Consider the following 18,959-nt stretch of genomic DNA (forward strand, 5'->3'; position numbering starts at 1 on the left):
GCCGACTACAAAAGAAACTGACGATTATTGTGTGACTATTGATGACTGGGACAGTAAGAAACATATTATTCTTACCTGGATTCGAAAAACGTTATCTAGGAATATCCAAATCCAGCTTCGACGAATGGATACTGCCAAGATGGCTTGGGATTATCTAAAAGATCCAGAGGAATGCACCACTATCAACTGTTGAGTTCATTACATGCACTAAAACATGAGCCAGGATAATCCATAGACGATTTTTTTATACCATCTAGTCACTCTGGGATCGCATTGACGAGGCCAGCATTAATGAGAAACACTTAAGGGTCATTCAACTACTGATGAAGCTTGGCCCTGACTACGAGTCTATTCGTGGATCATTGCTCCACCGTCATCCATTGCATTCGTTAGACATAACTATGAAGGAGATCTCTTTTGAGGCTACTCGTCTTGCCATACTTCGATCTCCTATTACTGATTCTATTATGACTGTTTAATCTTTTCTACTTGTGTTTCCTCGTAAGAATGCGCAGAAAGATGCTCGATCAGATAAGTCTGCTAGATGTTGTCGTTGTCCGAATGCTAATCATGTATACACTCATTTCTCCAACATTGAGTGTCGTTATTGTCATCAAAAGGGTCATGTCCTTCAGAAATGCCCAAAACTAGGTCATTCATCTTCTTTAGCTGGCTCTTCCTCCTCCATAGCTGCCACCACAAATGATGTGCAGTCGCCTCAGTCCACTACTCCCACTCTTATGGATATTCATAAATTGCTCACTCAAGTTTTATTTGTCAATCCTTCATTAGCCACCACATCAGGTAATCAACCATGGTTCATAGACTCTGCTTGTTGTAACCATATAACATCTAACATTAATCTGTTGCATTCTCTAAAACCTCTCACCACCTCACCTCCCATTCACACAGCAAATGATGCAACTATGCACATCACACATACTAGTCATGTCACTTCACCATCTCTCCAAGATATCTACTACATTCCCCGTTTAACATTAAATCTTGTTTCTGTTGGTCAGTTGGTTGAACAGAGACTTACTATTACTTTTACATCTTCTGGTGTACAGGTTCAGGATTCACAGACAGGTCGGATTCTTGGGACGAGATGCAAGATGGGTCGTCTGTTTGAGATTTCTTCCCTTCAACCTTTTCCTTCAATTTATGCTACTGTTTCTCCTTCCATTATTTATCAGTGTCATCTTAAACTTGGACATGCTTCATTAAATAAACTTCGGTCTCTTGTTGCTAAAGGTTTTTGAGTCCTATTAAATTTGAGTCATTTAATTGTGTGCATTGTAAGCTTGACAAACAACCATCACTTCCTTTTTTGAATAATCATTCTATTGCTGATAAATCTTTTTCGCTAGTTCACTCAGATATTTGGGGGCCCTCCCCTATTGGTATATTTAATGGTTGTCGATATTTTGTGATATTTGTTGATGATTATTCACGTTTTACTTGGATTTATTTTTTGAAAAATCATTCTGAACTTGCATCTACTTATTCAATTTTTACGAAAATGATTCAAACAAAATTCTCATGCCCTATTAAAACACTTCGTACCGACAATGCTCTAGAATACAATGATTCTACATTTCTCAATTTTCTTTCTGCCCAGGGTACTGTTATTCAACGCTAATGTCCTTACACCTCACAACAAAATGGTAGGGCTGAAAGATTATGTTCACGTTAACTGTAAATTTATGTTTGATATTATGGGAAGAATGTGCATGGGAGAGAAGTGGATCGAATTGATAGGATTTTGTATTACAAAAACAATTTTTCTATTAATATTAATGGAAGTTCTCTAAGGCTTCTTTGAGAGATCATTCGTTATCTTTTTTGTTCAACATTGTCATGGAAGCTCTTACTAGAATGATGATTTTTGAGGAAAACGTGGGTCTTATCCGCGGAGTGGATAGTGGATCAAGAATGTTCCTTTTTTCTATATCTCATTTACTTTTTGCGGATGACATGCTTTGTATGATTCAAGCCACGGATAGAAACATCAAATATTTGCGAGATATCATTTGGCTATTTGGAGCTTGCTCCAGGCTTCGCGTTAATCTTGTAAGTCCAAAATTTTATTTTTAACACTATTTCGGCTGGAGAATGAATAGATTGACCAATATTCTCAGTTTTGGCGTCGAGTTCTTCACTTCTGCATATCTCAGGCTTCCATTAAGTGCTAAAGTCAAATCTAAAGTCTCTTAGGATCAAATTATTAATAAGATGGAGAGTAAACTTCCGACTTAAAAGAGTACAATGATCTCTAAGGGTGTTAGCTTTGATGCCTACACATATGATGTCTTTATTTATGATACCGAAATGTGTGGCGGTTAAAATGGAGAGAATTATGTTAAGTTTTGTGGGGATCGTCAAATTATTCTTTACTCATCTCGTTAGCTAGGAGAAAGTTAAATTAACTAAAGGATAATGGGGATTTGGGTATTCGAGACCTAGTTGCTTTTAATAAGGCTTTGCTCTTTAAGTGGTGCAAAACAACCTTTAGGCAAGACTTATCAAGAGCAAGTATTGGTTGGTTTACTAAGTTGTCCAATCGTTTAGTCAGTTGTAGTATTTAGGGGCATTTCTGACATGTGGAAATACTTTTGTGATCAATATTTATCGTTGGTTATTTTTGGAATGACATTTGGTGTGGGGACAAGTGTCTTGCTATTGAATTTCCTGTGCTTATTTATATTGTCATTTGTAGAGATGTTATTGTCAAGACAATATTTGTTTCGCACACCGGTAGTTTTGCTAGAAGCATCATATACAAGAGACGTCTTATGGGTGCTAAAGTCCTTGATCATGCGAGATTGTTGGATCTGGTGGGTCCTGAAGAGGTCAACCTGATTAGTCGTGATGTTATAAGATGGTGTGATATGAAAATATTTAATGTTGATCATTGTTATTCGTTATTTAATAAAGCCACCACGTCTAAATTTTGTTGGTACTTGTAATGGAACTCTAATTGCCTATTAAGATTTCTTCTTAGAGTGTGATTAAGCGTAATGGTTTTATAACGGTGAGTCAATGTCGAATGTTACTTAAGGTGGAGCAGACGGATTCACACCTCCACTTGCACTATGAGTTTGCGGTTGGGATTTGGAGATTTAGACTTTGACTGGGGTTCAATGGGTTATACATAAATCCATTGGTAGTTGTTGGAAAGTTTGGGTGGAGGCAGCCAATTTGGTTGGTCTAAAACGGTGGCATTTTATCCTCGTTATTTTTGGTAGATTATTTGGCTGGAGCGGAACCGAAGAACTTTTGACAACTATAGACGGTCGATGAGGTCAATTTACAACGTTATTATCATGATGTTGTCTGAGGTAAGATCCGGTAATATTAATGTGCATTCGACGGATGATCTTATTGTTCTATTAAAAGATTTTGTACTCGGTGATTTTGCATTTTTGTATTTTTCGTTTTTATTTTTCAATTTATCTGCATTTTTTCATTTGAAACTTTTGTTGTTGTTTTAACACTACTTTGATTTTCATGGACAATTTTAAAAAAAAATTGTTTTTAGTTAAAATAAAATTTAAAATTAATAAAATAATATATATTTCATATGACCTTTTTATTTATTTGTCCTATACTTAATGTCACATTAATTAAAAATTATGACATTTGTTTTGCTTATCATTATATATTAACATATTAATTTTAATATTTAAAGAGTATATACTATTTTATTTTACAATAAGCTCTTAACCATATGTTATTCATGTCTATTTAAACACACATAAAAAATTTAAACTCAAGAGATTACTGACACATTATAAATTAAACTTTACCAACCTCTATTAAATTCTCATGTTGAATTGGTTAATGATTCAAGTCTTTAAAATTGAAAAAACATTGAAACTTCAATTTTAATTGTCATTTATAGACCATATGGTAGGAATTGATGAATTCTTTTAGGGAAAAGTATATTTTCTATCAAACTTCTTAATTGTTTCATTTTTATCATTTAAGTTTGAGTTTTATCAAGTTTATTATACCTTTTCCTTCTTGATATTATCAACTTTCTCAATTAACTTATAATAATTAATTTTTTAGTTTTTATTTTTTTCATTGATTCGATACTATAATTATTTTTTCGTTTAATAAATAACCATTTTGTATTTTTTTTTGTTCCTTAAGTACATTAATTCATAACCATGTGTTTATTACTTGATTTAAATTTTGACATATACAAATATAATATATATTAAAAACTATTATAATGTAGAAACAATGTTTTGCCTTCCAAATAAGACAATTTATAATTGGAAAGTGGCAATTATTTGTTAGTGAGTAGGATCCAAGTGGAATGAGACACATTTGCTTAACTTTTATTTATTTATTTTATTTAACCAGCTATATAAATATAAAAAATATATTCATTGTCTTTTAGTTAAACAAAGAGATTAAAGAAAATATCCATAATTTGATAAGAATATAATATCTTATCCTTGAGCAATTATTTATTGTAATAATTGGTTCCGATCATATTGTAGGCCAAATTCATAGATATATAGATAACACTGCCAAGTGTCAAACAAGTGCTTGACCAATAACAATTACGGATGGGAAACAAACTTATCATTTTTATACTTAAAAGTAATCATTAAAACAGTTTATAGAGATTTTATAAACTCTTTAACTTTTGGTGGTTATAATAGTTCAGTCATTTTATTAGTATTAAAAGCCAATTTTAGTAGTTAAATTATTTATCAAAATTAATATGGCCTAATTGTTATTTGAGGTTTACATTTGGATCGTTTTAATAGATGATTCTCGAATTTTAAATTGTATTTTAAGAGACTGAAATTATTAAACTTTTAGTCATTCGAGGTTTTTCTGACAAAATGTTAGTTATCTTATTTTAATTTATCATTTTAGTTTTTTTAATTAATTTGTTATGTCTTTTTTAATGTTATGATATTTAAATACGTTTTTGACTTTTTTTAAAAAAAAAGTTGAGTCTTATTTATTAGATTTATGCATTTTAATTTGTCAAAATTGGTTTAATTGACTAAAAAATTGTGTAATCTAAAAAATGAGTTTGAGAAAATTTGAATAGAACTTTATATACGGTATATTTATCAGGTCTTATTTCTATTTTAAATTGAATATTTTTTTTAGATATGCAAATTTAATATTTTCGAATAAGGTTTGAATGTCTTACAAAATTTGTAATATATAAAAATAATTAAAAAAAAGAAAAGATAATTAGTCCATGTAGTAAATTAATTAAGAAAATAAAAATATTAATTAAAAAGACAAGAATCATTCATTTTGTAAAAATTGAACCCCAAATAACATAATTCAAAATTAGAGTCTCATTTGATAATAAATAAAAAATAAAAATCTACCAAAAATAATAACTTGATCAAATTAATTTTAAAAAAAAAATATAAGGATAAATAAAAAAAAAACCATCATTGTCTGGGTTAATAATGATTTTCAATTTCTCATATTAAACTAGATTCTCTCACTTTCATTATGGTTAAAACCATTGTTAAATGTCGAATCTAAAAACAATAACGCGTTTAATCTAAATAAATTGAGAAAGAATGTAGAATAATAACGTGTTTAAACTAAATAAATTGAGAGAATAAAGAATAATAACGTGTTTAAACTAAATAAATTGAAAGAATATAGAACAACAACGTGTTTTAAGTGATTCATCTCAGTCAATTCTTCTTATAAGAAAAAAAAAATCAGACATTAATTTTTCAAAATCTTATACAGTTGATTTACAATTCTCACAGGACAAATGTTCCCACTACTTCCCAATTCAAAATTCGAAGCATGTACAATATCTCATCCATTCTCGAGTGGGAATAATCGTTTATCGTAAATTTGTTAGCAATTCCCATAGTTTCAATCGAGCTATAACCCGCCTCCTTTTTCAATCCACTTTCCTTCAACTTCTTTCTTTCCGACGCAACACTATCCCACATTCCATCTAAAGCATACAAATTCGACAATAGCGCAAAAGGCGACGTAGAACCATGTTCAACTTTCATAAGTTTTCCACCTAAACGCTCCCCAATCAAAACATCATCATGTAATCGACAAGCAGAAAGCAAACTTCCTAAAACAATAGGATTATCACCAAAAGAAAATCTTTCAACATAATCCACAGCTTCGTTTATCTTCCCTGCTCTTGCAAGTAAATCTATTAAGCAAGAGATATGTTCAACGCTAGGGGCAATTCCAGTCATTTTTACCATCGAGTTGAAGTAGTCTCTCCCCTCGTTAACAAAACCAGCGTGATTACAAGCTGCTAAAACCCCAAGAAACGTAATGGAATCGGGTTGAAGACCGATTCTTTTCATTTTCTCGAACAATTCAAGCGATTTTCCTACAAAACCATGATAACCGAGTCCAGCTATTATACTGTTCCATGTCACAATATCTCTGCAACCCATTTGACAGAAAACAGTATATGCATATTCAACAAAGCCACATTTTGCATACATGTTTATTAAAGCATTACCAACCCCAATATCCTGAGCAATCTCCATTCGAAGAAGATAAGCGTGAATCTCCTTTCCTTGACGAACAGAAGAAAGGCCAACACAGGCTGCAAGAGCAGCCGAGTATGTGAAAGCATCCGGTTCTAAATTCTCAAAACCTATCATTCTTACGAAAATACTCAAAGCCATAGCATGATTATCGAAACTAGAATATGCAGTTATTAGTGTGTTCCATGAAATAATATCCTTCTCTTCAATCATCATAAAGGCCTTCTTTGCTTCAATCATATCAAACTTAGAGTACATAGTAACTAGTGTATTACCTATAAAAGTGGTACGATCGAGCTTAAACTTGATCATCTCGCAATGCAATTCCATACCTATTTGAGAATAATTGGAACTAGTGCAATTCGCCAACAGTCCAACGAAAGTGAAGTAATCAGGAAGGAAACCTTGCTTTCGCATTTGTTTGAAAACTTCAAATCCCTTGTCGGGTAGTTTGTTTTCCACCAGCCCTGCTATTACAGCATTATATGAGACTGTGTTTAGACAAGAAGCTTGACTGAAAACCAAAAGAGCATCATTGGATTGACCAGACTTCATATACATTGTAATTAGAGAATTGGAAACAAAGGAAACAGATGAGTAACCAAGTTTTACCGACAATGCATGAACTTGTTGACCTTGTAGAGAGAACACAAGAGTAGCACAAGCACTTATAACACTAGATAAAACGAATTCATTTGGTTGCATTTTCAATCTGGAGAAGAGGTCAATTGCTAACAAAGGTTCCCCAGCTTGAACATAGCCAGATAATAAAGCAGACCAGGACACAAGGTTTCTGTGAGGCATTTCATCAAACACCTTCTTTGCATTATCAACTTTCCCACATTTAGCGTAGACATTGATAAGGTGATTGGAAATTAGAAGATTGGATAACATTCCATTCTTCACTAGAGTTGAGTGAATATGGATCCCTCGCAGAAAATCCTTGGATTTAGAACATTGGTGCAAAAGTGAGATAAACCGTTCATGTGGCATCGAGACAGGCACTGAAGGAGACGAAAGAGAAAGAGAGATATGCTATTTCCCTTTCTGTTGGCCTCTAATATGATTCGGAGCTTCAACAACTGCAGTTGATGCAACATTCGAAGATGAACTGCAAACAGAAGCTTGAGATGTTAATGAATGCAATTCTTCTGACAAGGCCATCAACAAATCTGCATAATCAATTACAAACTGACATTAGGCGCAGCAACAATTTGATATAGATTAACTTGAATTTGCTAATTTACCGCTTATTGAATCGTTCATTTTAGTTCATAAAGTATACGCAATCATTGAATGATCTTCAACTGATACCGCTTCGCGGGAGAAACCTCCGATGATCTTCGATCGGCAGTTCGTTTCAGGCCGTCGTCTACTATGTTTGTGAAAGCTCTCTCCATGGCAAAAATACCCTAATAATGACCTTATTTTTTTTAAATAACCCAGCAGGATAAAGTTTACAAAAATGAATTTTTCGGTATATATCAAAATAACCTAGCGTTACGAGATGCATTCTACGAGATGCATTCTCGTAACGCGAAAAAGTGACCCGTGAAATGTTCAGCCCTTGATGTTTATTATATCTTTCCTTTCTTCTTTGTTCTCTTTTCGCACCCTTCTCTCTAAACCCTAAACGACGAACACAACGACGGACAAAACAACAAACAACGGTGAAGACAACCATGAGCGATGAAGTCTTTTGTGCTCATTTCGTCAAACTTCCCAGATCCGGTGAGCGATGGAGTCTTTGGTGCCATAGGTGCTTCCATTGGTTTCGAGTCTTGGAAAGTCACTTTCAGCCTCACCAAGATCACTAACAAGTTTGCTAATATCGATCTTATGGAGAGGGCTCTGAATACCCAATTTAAATATTTATTTAGAGCCCCAAACGTGCTGTTCTCATGAACAATAGTCCGAAAAATGCTGCTCAGAAAAAAAAAAGCTCAAACTCAAAGCAGATGATGTTCATGGTGAACGAAGAGGAATTGTCCTTTGACATTAAGGAGTATGTCATGGTGACATGCCTTAACTTCGGCAGATTACCAGTACAGTACCTCTTTGCATTTGACCCAAGAAGGATTGTAAGAATCAAAATCCTCCCCTCCTTATGGTGGAGGACGTTGAAGCTTTTTCATCCGGTTTCCATGAGGAAATGTGCATTAGAGCCACCATGAAGGGTGTTAATAAGGACAGGAAACACCATAGGTCTGTATATCTTGCCAAGAAGAAGTAGACGTAAGGGATTAATAGTGAAACATGGAATACTGATTCTTTTGCTTATAACGTATATGGGTTCGCACTAGGCTTCCAAGTGTGAACCTATGTGGTCATCAAAAAATTTGTCCCTAAATTTGCCACAAGAAAGGAGTTTCATGAGACTTTATGCCTAATGATAGTACTCTATAAATCCAACAGGAAGAACTCCGTTTCGGAGATAATGACTGCCCTTCAGGGCAAGGTGGTGACTAAGATGAGAGAGTTTGAAGTGGAGAAGAGTTTGTATAGTGGAGTGGACTTTGAAGAAACAAACAATTATTTTGATGATTTGTTTGAGGGAGTTACAGATGGGGGGAGGAATAGAAAACCTGAAGGCATTGGCGATGTTTGGGTGTCTATCGGATACGAAGACGAGATTCTCGACTAATCCAAATGTTTTTCTAAGTTTTTGCATGAAACAAGTCTAGTAGTTATTATTCTCTAAATCAACGACGTCGAAAGTAACATGATATAGTTATTCATTCGCATCCAAAGTTATCGCCACAAATAATTGACCTCCAACCTTGTGTTTAAGAAAACTGACATCGACAAACAATACAAGATGACAACAAGTTTTGAACCCCTAATTGAGATGCCTAGGGACATGAACATATACCTGAAATGGCCGAGCTCATCCGTCTGGATGTCTGTTATTGTACCCGAATTATTTTTCTCAAACATTTACAAGTATGATGACAATTTACCATAGAAATCCTCTACAGTCCTCGCACCGCCATTAAAACATTTTTCATGCACCTCCAAACCTTATTATAAGTCATATTTATCCCATAATTTGTCTGCATGTCTTCAATTATTTTCTTAGACATGTGGTCATAGTGATGATCCATGTACTTAATTACTCTTCATGCACTTCTCAATAACCCATGGTGGTATTTACATTTTTTTCTCTTGCCTCGTCAGAATTGAGCATGCGTGATGTTGGTCGAATTTCCGAATCTCAAACATCTCCGAGAATTAACTTTCATAGCACACATAATCTCCACTTGCATTTCTCATCCACACATTTCATATACCAAAGTTGTTTTCTTGACTTCTCCACTTTGAATTCAAAATGATTAGTCATCGCATATTTATATAATCTTAGTTGAAGTTCTTTTTTATTCTCAAACAACACACCGACTTCCAATATGATTTAACTACTTAATGTCATCCCAAGTGATCGGTCTATCATCGGTATTGATGATCGGTCTGTCGTAGGTATTGATGATCGGATTGTCGTAAGTATTGATGATTGCTCAGTCGTAGGTATTGATGATCACTGAGGCGTAGGTGTAAATGTTGGTGCGACGCTAGTAGTAGTAAATCAGTTAATAACCCGTTCATTATGAAGCAAAGCTGAGTTTTTTTTCTCCTGTTTCATTTTGACTTTCAAATACATCCTATTGAAACATATCAGAAACCACTCCTGATATACTTTTTTTAAGTTGGGTTAGTAAGTAGTGGTAGTATACTTTATTGAATTTTGTATGTAAGTAGTAGTATATTTTCTTGAGTAAGTGGTGACTTCTCTACTACAGAGAACAGTGGTGACACAGTGCGACCCGAAATCAATCGTGATAAATAAGTGTCCACATCCTTATCTTGATCGGTAACAACAAAGGGAGAATTTGCATACCCAGTATATTATACATGACTTGAAACACTAAATCATATGTAGATTTGTGCACGTTAATAAATATCAACTAATTCGGCAAATGTAATGTAGTATTTTGGGGATAAATACAAAGTTTTGCATGAATTTGCAACAAAAGACCTAACACCATTAACAATTTTCCACTCTCCATTATACAAAACAAATACTTAAACTGCAATTGAAAACAGTGAATGGATAAATAATACTATCGCGTCACAAGAGTATGGTTCTTCTTCGCCTTCCACGCTTTACGTGACGCGATCGCGTCATGGTTCCAAAAAACATTACATTCTCCAAGAAGCAATACTCTTGTGACGCAATCACATTATGGTTTCATGAAACATACTTTGATACTATCGTGTGACGCGATCGCTTATGATTGTCAAAAAAAAAAGAACTTGGACAAAATCACTCATTAACAACAATGCTATCAGGAAACAAACAACTATATATTTCAGAACGAAAGTATACCGGTCACTACATCCATCCTTGCTGAGCAGAAGAACTTTTTATATTAAGGAGTGATAGGGGGAGGGAATTTGAGAGAGAATTTGGGAGAGAAAATAGGGGAGAGAAAATAGGGGAGGGAATGACGTGTCACCAATCACCACATCTGATTGGAAAAAGAATAAAGGGTGAGAAGATAAAGAAGATAAAGAAAATTTGTTATTTTTTCAGCGAATCAGAATGCGCCACATCATTCCTTCTTTCAAATTGTCTCTCCTAATCATTTCTCTTCCTACAAGATATAACTACACTTTAAGTAAAATGGCAGAAAAAAAAACGAAAAAAAAACGAAAAGAAGAGTCGAGGAAGAAGTATAAGATTATAAGTTATAAAAAAACAGAAAATAAGAGAGAATAAGAGAGGACGATAAGTTAGAGAAAATGAGGATTTTTTTAATATATTTATTTTTTTTAAATATTATTTATTTGTATATTATATAATATAAGACTGTTTGTTTTATTTTATTTAATATAATATTTATAATTATATTTTTTTAAAGCTTAAAACCCATGATTTTTTTAAATTTATAATCAAATAATTTAAAATATTTTAAAATATTAAAACTTTATCCAACTTAATCCAAATTACGTTTAAAACAAATGTAAAAATTAAAAATATATTAAATGGTTAAATTTGGTAAATACGTACAAAAATAAATTGTTTTAAACAATTAGGTCCGATTTGAGTCTAGTACTCATCGGTTTTAAACTGATATTTCGTGTAATTTAAATACCCATTTTTTATGGGAAAAAAATCAGGTCCGGTTCGAATCTGGATCGAGTCCCCCGAAAATTCTTCATGTATATAATTTGTTTACTCGATTTCAATTTAGTTCGGTTTCATCTATATAACTATTTTATTTAATAAAATTGTCTATATATATATATTTATATTTTTTTTTCATAACGAGTGTGGTAACATAAAATAAAAAAAAAAAAAAAAAAAATTGGAGAGGAGAGGAGTGGAGAGAGAGGAGAGGAGAGGAGAGGAGAGGAGAGGAGAAGGTAAAAGAAAGATATGACTGGAATTAGTTTTTAATTATTAATATTTGTATAGTTTTAAAGTGTTTGTTTTATTTTAATTAATATAATATATATATATATATTTATGTATTATTAAATGGTTTAAAATGATTTTTTTTTTGTTAAATTGATGCAAATTATGTTTAACAAATAAAAATATGTTGAAAATATATTAAAACATTTTAATGAATAAAAATAGTAGTGCAAATTCGGGTTGGATCCGGGTCTCCAACACCCTAGTTTCTCTCAAGTTTCAAGATGAAATATACAAATAATGAGCTTTCCGTATCAATTGCAGCCCAAACCCATTCAAGGCCCATTTAGAAATAAACAACAAAGGGTAAAATCCTCATGTATATAAAGCATTCCAAACCCTAAAACGATTAGGGTTTCATATACATCATCTTCCTTCCTTCATTCATTCCTCTCACTAGTATCAGGCGCAGCAGAAATGGCCAAGTCGAAGAATCACACCGCTCACAACCAGTCACGCAAGGCTCACAGGAACGGTATCAAGAAGCCAAAGAGCCATCGCAATGCTTCAACCAAAGGGGTAAGTTATACGATCGATCGATCTTCTTTTATGAATAATCTCTGACCTAGAATTAGATAGATGGATCGATCTTAACGAGATCTGTACTTTTCTTTGTTCTGTTTATGAAATCTGTCTACAGATGGATCCTAAGTTCCTGAGAAACCAGAGGTACGCTAGGAAGCATAATGTTAAGAGCGGAGAAGTTGCCTCGGCGGAAGAGTAAATTACATTTACTATTCAAGCATGAGCTGAATCAGTTATCATCTTTTGTTGAACGTTAGCATGTTTCTGTTTTTGAGATTATTTTCTATGAAATTTGGATACTTGTTATTGGATTTTAATTTTAATAGTTTTGTTTCTTGATAAATTTGCAATTTGAATCAGGTTTTTGTGGTCTAATTGTTTCTGTATTTGCAATTTGATTCTGCTATTTCACATTCTGATGTGTTGATTCCTAGCATTCTTGTTTTGTGCTCACCCAACAATTCAAACCTTCCTCTTTGTTTATAACATATCTCGACCTGATAGGATCTTAACACAGTTTAAGTTTTCTTTATGTCAATGATAGAGCTGCTGTTAATCTCATGAAGAAATCTAGTCTGTTTGTGTTTGAATCTGTTTCTTATACACACTTAAACATGAACCCTTTTGATTTCTCTAGCAATTGCATCAAGATTATAGCCATTACATGGGATTTGAAACAGTTTAAGTTTGATTTCTGTGAATGATAGAGCTGCTGTTTATCTCTTGAAGAAATCTAGTCTGTTAGTGTTTGAATCTGTTTCTTATACCCTTAAACATAAACCCTTTTGATTTCTTCTAGAAAATGCATCAAGATTATAGCCATTAGATGGGTTTTGCCCGTCTGTTAGCCTTTCCTATGGTCAAATCTTTTTACCCTGTTTCTGTATTTTAATAATAGACCAGATCATGGTGATGATGGATTATTACATGATCTTCTGTTCTTATTATGTTTAGATGAAGTTGAGACATAATAGAGACCTAGATTCCCATGAAGACTGTACACATTCATTTAAAAAATTTTGGGTCTGAAAATTGAAAACAAATCCAAATGTAGATTGCATTTGGAAATGTGTGCATCTGTTTTTTTATTTTACCCAGATTCTAACAAGGTTATGATTTATCAAATCAATATTATCATATTGTGGGTTAGCATTCAATATGATTTATTGATTCAATCTGTATTGGTTATAATTTTTCTTTTAAATTGTTATTATGTTAATATAATTTTTCTTGTTTTAATTGATTTAAAATTAATTTTAAAAATAAATTGAGGCTTGTTAATTTGAATTATTTAATCTATATAGTTGGATATACAATCAATTATCGAATATGTATTCATTCTGATATCTTTTGATTAGGGCACATACAAATCCTATAAACATTTATTTATCATAACCCTAGTACAGTGGTTAAGTGTTAGATCGATTTTTATATTGAAATTTACCACTATATTATTTAAGTGAGTTTGGGAATTTGTTTCCATTTGATTAGTAGGATGATTTATTAAAAACTATAGTTAAATAATACAATTATAGATTAAATTTGTTTTGCTATAAAAATAACAAATTATGATTATTCTTTCAAATTTTGATCATCATCCTATTTGATTGTTTGACCATTACTAGAATTAATTCAGTTCTAATATACACCTATTAAAGATAACTTCATATCCTTTAATTAATTTTGTGAAAATAAGAAAAACTATTTGTATACGTATTTAATATTGCAATGTGAGTAATAGCATATTCTTAAATTTCCAAATAATCAGTGGCATTTTTCTATTCACCTCTTTTAATTGAATATAAATTCAATTAGAAAATAAGTATTTTCCTCTAATTTGTCTTTAATGCAATGAAATGTGACAAATAGACATGACATATGAAAACATGTCCTATGCAAATCAAAGGATATTGTTGGCACACCAATCTAATTCATTTAGAACTGAAAACTTTACACAATGAAAACACCAAGAACAAACCATGAAAATCACCTCTTAGTTATCTAATCCGAACTTCCATACCGAAAGCGAATGCATCGGTGTTCCTTTCCAACCCGCGATCAAGCACTTCCCATCTAAATCAAGCGTGCAAGAACTCCCACAATCAAATTTCTTTACCACCAAATTCGCTTGATAAAGAGACGCCATACTAAGCTCCATCTCCTCCATTCCAAACCGACTAAAAAACGCCCTCCAAACATTCAAATTCACATGTCTAATCACTCGTTCATCTCCTTCCGCCACCACAATATTCCATATCGCCTTCCCAAAGTACTCTGATTCCATCACCAATCTATTCTCACCGTTCTGGCTCATACAATCTCCTAGACTATCGAAAAGTGCACCATAATAGAACAAACTTTCCACAAAACGGTTGACAAAAACAGGGGAGTTAAGATTTCCCTCCACCTCATTAACCAACATTACACAAGGGTTCAAACTCGACACCACTTTCATCAGGTTCTGAAGACGGTCTGGCCTCCCTATCATCGACCATAGGAAAAAGGGCGAATGAACCGCCACTGATTCCTCGTCGTCAACCTCAAATAGATCCTCGGTGAGATCAAACATGTCAGAAACCGTGACAACATTGAAACGAAATGGTAAACTGAACGATTCAGCGAAGCCAGTAAGCCACTTACCTACACCTTCAATCTCTGACTTCGGTTTGGTGCTGACAGCAGTTATCTTGAGAAGCTCGACCCGGGGCTCGACTCTGGCTGCGAAGGCTTGCATCAAAACGGTTAATTGCACGCCACTCCTTATCCCGAGCTCAATTACATGAACCCTTTTGGCATTAGACATGTTTTCTATGATGGCTTGCATTCCCGCAAATTGGAGAACTTGCGAGAATGGAACGTCTTGATGAAACGCTATAACAGCCGGTTTGGTACTCATTGAAACTTCATCCAAATTGAGAAGAATCGACTTTTTTGATCCAATTCTCCCTGTTTCACAATCAATCTTGTGAAGAAGAGCTTTGGAGAAGTAATGGGCTATTCTTTGAACTGGATTTGCTTCACCCGAACACAAATGATCGAACTGATCGAGTAGTTTCCTCGCACGGTCGAATTGTTGTTGACCAACTTTCTCTGCCGAAGCTAGAAGGTTATGAATTAGTTCAACATCTTTAATCTCATCGGAAGAGAGTTCAAAGAATGAACTTCCATATGGATGATGACTTAACAAGCTAAGATCTTCGATTATTTGAGACGAGGACGAATGAAGAAATCTCTCCCCCGCCAATCTTATGATCTCTTCAGTTGATTTTGATTTTCCTTTGCTGCATAGAAGAGTATTCTTTTCATGATTAGATGTTGGAATCTTTTTTATCCTTCGAAATCCACCACCGCCATAGTTATTTAGAATTCCAAATGAAGGCGGAGAGACCTTATTAAGAAAATAATCATCGTCGAGAATTCCCAAATCGAAGGAGGAGAGTTCTTGTTGATCATTTACTATTCCACCCTTCTCTGCTAATTGCATGCTATCTGCAGAAAACTTATAATGATCCATGGGATCAAACATTGTTGGTTGCCCAAAAGTGAAATTCTCATCCATTTCCTCAACTTTATGAATATGAAGAAGAAGAAGTTATGAGCAATAATATTGTGGGAAAACACAATCTAATATGAAGAACAGACCGACAAACAGACAGCGTGACAAAAGAAACTATTTTTTTTTAAGGTAATTGATTTTCTATCTTAACAAGGGCCTGCATTTGCTTGGGAAGAATGAGACATTGGAAGCCTTCAATCAATCCTATGTTCTTGTCATATTGTGGGATAAGTTTTTATATTCTCATATGTCGATTATTGCAATGACATGGACAAAGGGATGAATATGGTTGTCATTTTCAGCTAATCTGAATAATAATAAGATATAAATTAAATTAAACCAATTCAGAATAAAAAATAAAAGAGTTTCTTAGTTTGATTTCAACTTAAAATGCGTTTATAGTGAAAATCAAATATGTGACCCGTAATCCCTTATGCAAGACTCATGTCATTTGAGTTACCCTGTTATGTTTCTATTTACGGTGTTTGATTGATTCCAACTTAAATACAAACTCGGGGAAGGATCAAGAGAAAATAAATATAAAAAATTGGAATTGAATAGTTTTATGTAATATTATATAGTTAGTCTTCATGCTTTTCATTTACAAATAGAAGAAAAAAGAGTAGAAATGGTAGATTAAGTAACAAACAGATACAAGAAACAAAACATGAGGAACAGACAAAAATAAACAATTGTCATGAATGAAGTATGCAGATAAAAAAAATAAGGTGAAGACAAGGCATAAGAAAACAATCTCAGTTTTATATCTTCAAATGAGATTAGATAGATTTTATAAACTCCTATATGATATACACAACAAATCTGTTTTTAACTGCTGTAAATTTGTAATAATGAGAAATATTCCCCACCAAACAAATATGGATTAATAGTAAGAATTCTGTCTTTACATTTCAATTTCTAGTAAGGTGCCTTAAACTAAAGTGGGGAAGTCATGAGACTAGTCATGATAGAGCATGTCCTAAGGTAAGTCCACGGGTTAGGGATCGCCATTGAATTAAAAAAAACAAGATATTTATTTAAATTTACTAGTTTTTAAAACATACAAAGATTTAACGCATTGATCAGAAACAAAACTTTCACCTACTGGGCAACCCAAAATTCGGGGTCGCTCTCTCGTGATTGTTGATGGGGGTAAAAAAATGGTGAATTAATGATATGATTATGTAATTATAAAAAAAAAGTATTATTGTGTGAGGATTGTGAAGTGTATTAGTGTATGTTCATGTTTTTGACAAGCTTTCAGCTATCATAGTGTCAAGTGCCGTTCCTGAGATTTTTTAGGCCTTAGGCGAAAGCACGAAATTGGGGCCCTACGCATAAATTTCACTTGTGTTTCACCGTTGATCTTCAATAACCTTCCAATATCTACAAAGATGCAACATAAATTGTCAACGAAAGTGACTTCTTCAGCATTTATCGCTTTAGTGGAGTCTAAATTTTCAGAAATTTTTGTTCTTTTAACAAATTTGTCAAGCGCACCACTTTGAGATTTAACAAATTGTTTTTCTAATTCTTTCCTTTTTCGTTTTTCATATCCAGATAAATATTTTTTCGGCGCCATCAAACAAGTAAACTATTTTCAAAGATCTTTACAGCTTAACCACACAAATACACAATCTCAAAACAAAGCATAAAAATAAATAACAATCAAACCCTGATGTTGAATTTTCACTTTTAATGGTTACCTCAAGGCTCAACTCAGCGAAACAGAGCCACCGTCGAAATTATTTTGTTGTCGGTTTCGTTGTCGGTTTGTTGTGAGTTTCGTTGTCGGTTTCGTTGTCGGTTTCGTTGTCGATGTAGGATACAGAGACTAAGAGAGACATACAGTGAGACAGACAATAGGGTTTTCAATTTTTTGTTCTGATAGTGTTAGTTTGTTTCTCTATTTGGGCTATAGAGCCATGGGCCAAAAAATCTAACATAATAAAAAAAATTAAAGAATAAGAAACTAAAAATCCTTACTAATACCTAACATATATAAAAAAATGGGCCCCTTTTTGGTCTAGGCTGTGGCCTAGACTGCCTACCCCTCCGGGCCGAGCCCATATGTGTTTTAATGATCATGTAACTTACTATTTTGTAATGCAGTGTGAATTTTCCTAATTTTCATGCTTATATTAACCTCCAAAAATAAATTCATCCAAGTGATTTCTTTTAAATTTATTTTACTTTTAACGAATGTCATAATATTAAAAGTTAATTTAACATAAACAAGAAATAGAAAACAAAAAATTTATGGTAAACGATTTGGTTAGTTTGTACACCGAAATACACAATCAAAATCGTTGATATCGGTCTAATACCCAATTTTAGCCTCACAAAAATCATTAATAGAAAGATGCATTACTCATGAATTTAAAGAACTCCACATTATAGACTGAATCTTTTAAACGACAAGATTAAGAGAGGACGATTCCCATTCCCTCTTCACTAACAATGAAAATCCTTTTGATCGGATCATTAGCAAAAAAAAACTATTAGGGTGTTAGACATTTTAATATTAAGAATTGGAATTGGAATTAGAATTCCAATGGAATTCAATATAGTGTAATTTGATAGTTCTCAATTCCTATATTTTTAGGTCGGAATTGTAATTCCAAATTAACACGTTTTTCATGTTTTTGACATGTTTAACACGTTTTTCACACATTAAACACGTTTTACACGTTTTTAACACGTTTAACATATTTTCATATTTTGGCACGTTTAACATGTTTTTGGCACGTTTAACACGTTTTTGGCACGTTTAACACGTTGTTGACACATTTAACACGTTTTTCACGTCCTTGACACGTCTAACACGTTTTTGACACGTTTAACATAATTTTCACGTTTTAAACACGTTTAACAC

The 18,959-nt window shown here is 33.2% G+C and overlaps 3 protein-coding genes across 3 annotated transcripts; 1 reads left to right on the plus strand and 2 right to left on the minus strand.

The window, feature by feature from the left end:
* Nucleotides 1-5,689: 5,689 nt before the first annotated feature.
* LOC124937023 (pentatricopeptide repeat-containing protein At2g13600-like) lies at nt 5,690-7,947 on the minus strand. The gene has a single exon (XM_047477538.1). The coding sequence runs from the start codon at nt 7,521-7,523 to the stop codon at nt 5,766-5,768; it is 1,758 nt and encodes a 585-aa protein (XP_047333494.1). The 5' UTR covers nt 7,524-7,947; the 3' UTR covers nt 5,690-5,765.
* A 4,388-nt stretch (nt 7,948-12,335) lies between these two features.
* Nucleotides 12,336-12,897, plus strand: LOC124936333 (60S ribosomal protein L29-1). The gene is made up of 2 exons (XM_047476826.1): nt 12,336-12,522; nt 12,644-12,897. The coding sequence occupies exons 1-2, from the start codon at nt 12,421-12,423 to the stop codon at nt 12,725-12,727; spliced, it is 186 nt and encodes a 61-aa protein (XP_047332782.1). The 5' UTR covers nt 12,336-12,420; the 3' UTR covers nt 12,728-12,897.
* A 1,624-nt stretch (nt 12,898-14,521) lies between these two features.
* Nucleotides 14,522-16,087, minus strand: LOC124934937 (DELLA protein GAI1-like). Its single transcript, XM_047475425.1, has one exon. It carries the CDS (start codon nt 16,085-16,087, stop codon nt 14,522-14,524), a length of 1,566 nt encoding a protein of 521 aa, XP_047331381.1.
* Between the last annotated feature and the right edge of the window lie 2,872 nt (nt 16,088-18,959).

The sequence above is a fragment of the Impatiens glandulifera genome, chromosome 4 (genome assembly GCF_907164915.1).
Source record: "Impatiens glandulifera chromosome 4, dImpGla2.1, whole genome shotgun sequence".
In the NCBI taxonomy this organism is placed as follows: domain Eukaryota; kingdom Viridiplantae; phylum Streptophyta; class Magnoliopsida; order Ericales; family Balsaminaceae; genus Impatiens; species Impatiens glandulifera.

Bases quoted from the DNA above. Each gene is read 5' to 3' on its own strand.
- LOC124937023 (XM_047477538.1), bottom strand. From the start codon at position 7,523: ATGCCACATGAACGGTTTATCTCACTTTTGCACCAATGTTCTAAATCC.
- LOC124936333 (XM_047476826.1), top strand. From the start codon at position 12,421: ATGGCCAAGTCGAAGAATCACACCGCTCACAACCAGTCACGCAAGGCT. The intron at 12,523-12,643 runs GTAAGTTATACG...ATCTGTCTACAG, and splicing joins GCAATGCTTCAACCAAAGGG to ATGGATCCTAAGTTCCTGAG.
- LOC124934937 (XM_047475425.1), bottom strand. From the start codon at position 16,087: ATGGATGAGAATTTCACTTTTGGGCAACCAACAATGTTTGATCCCATG.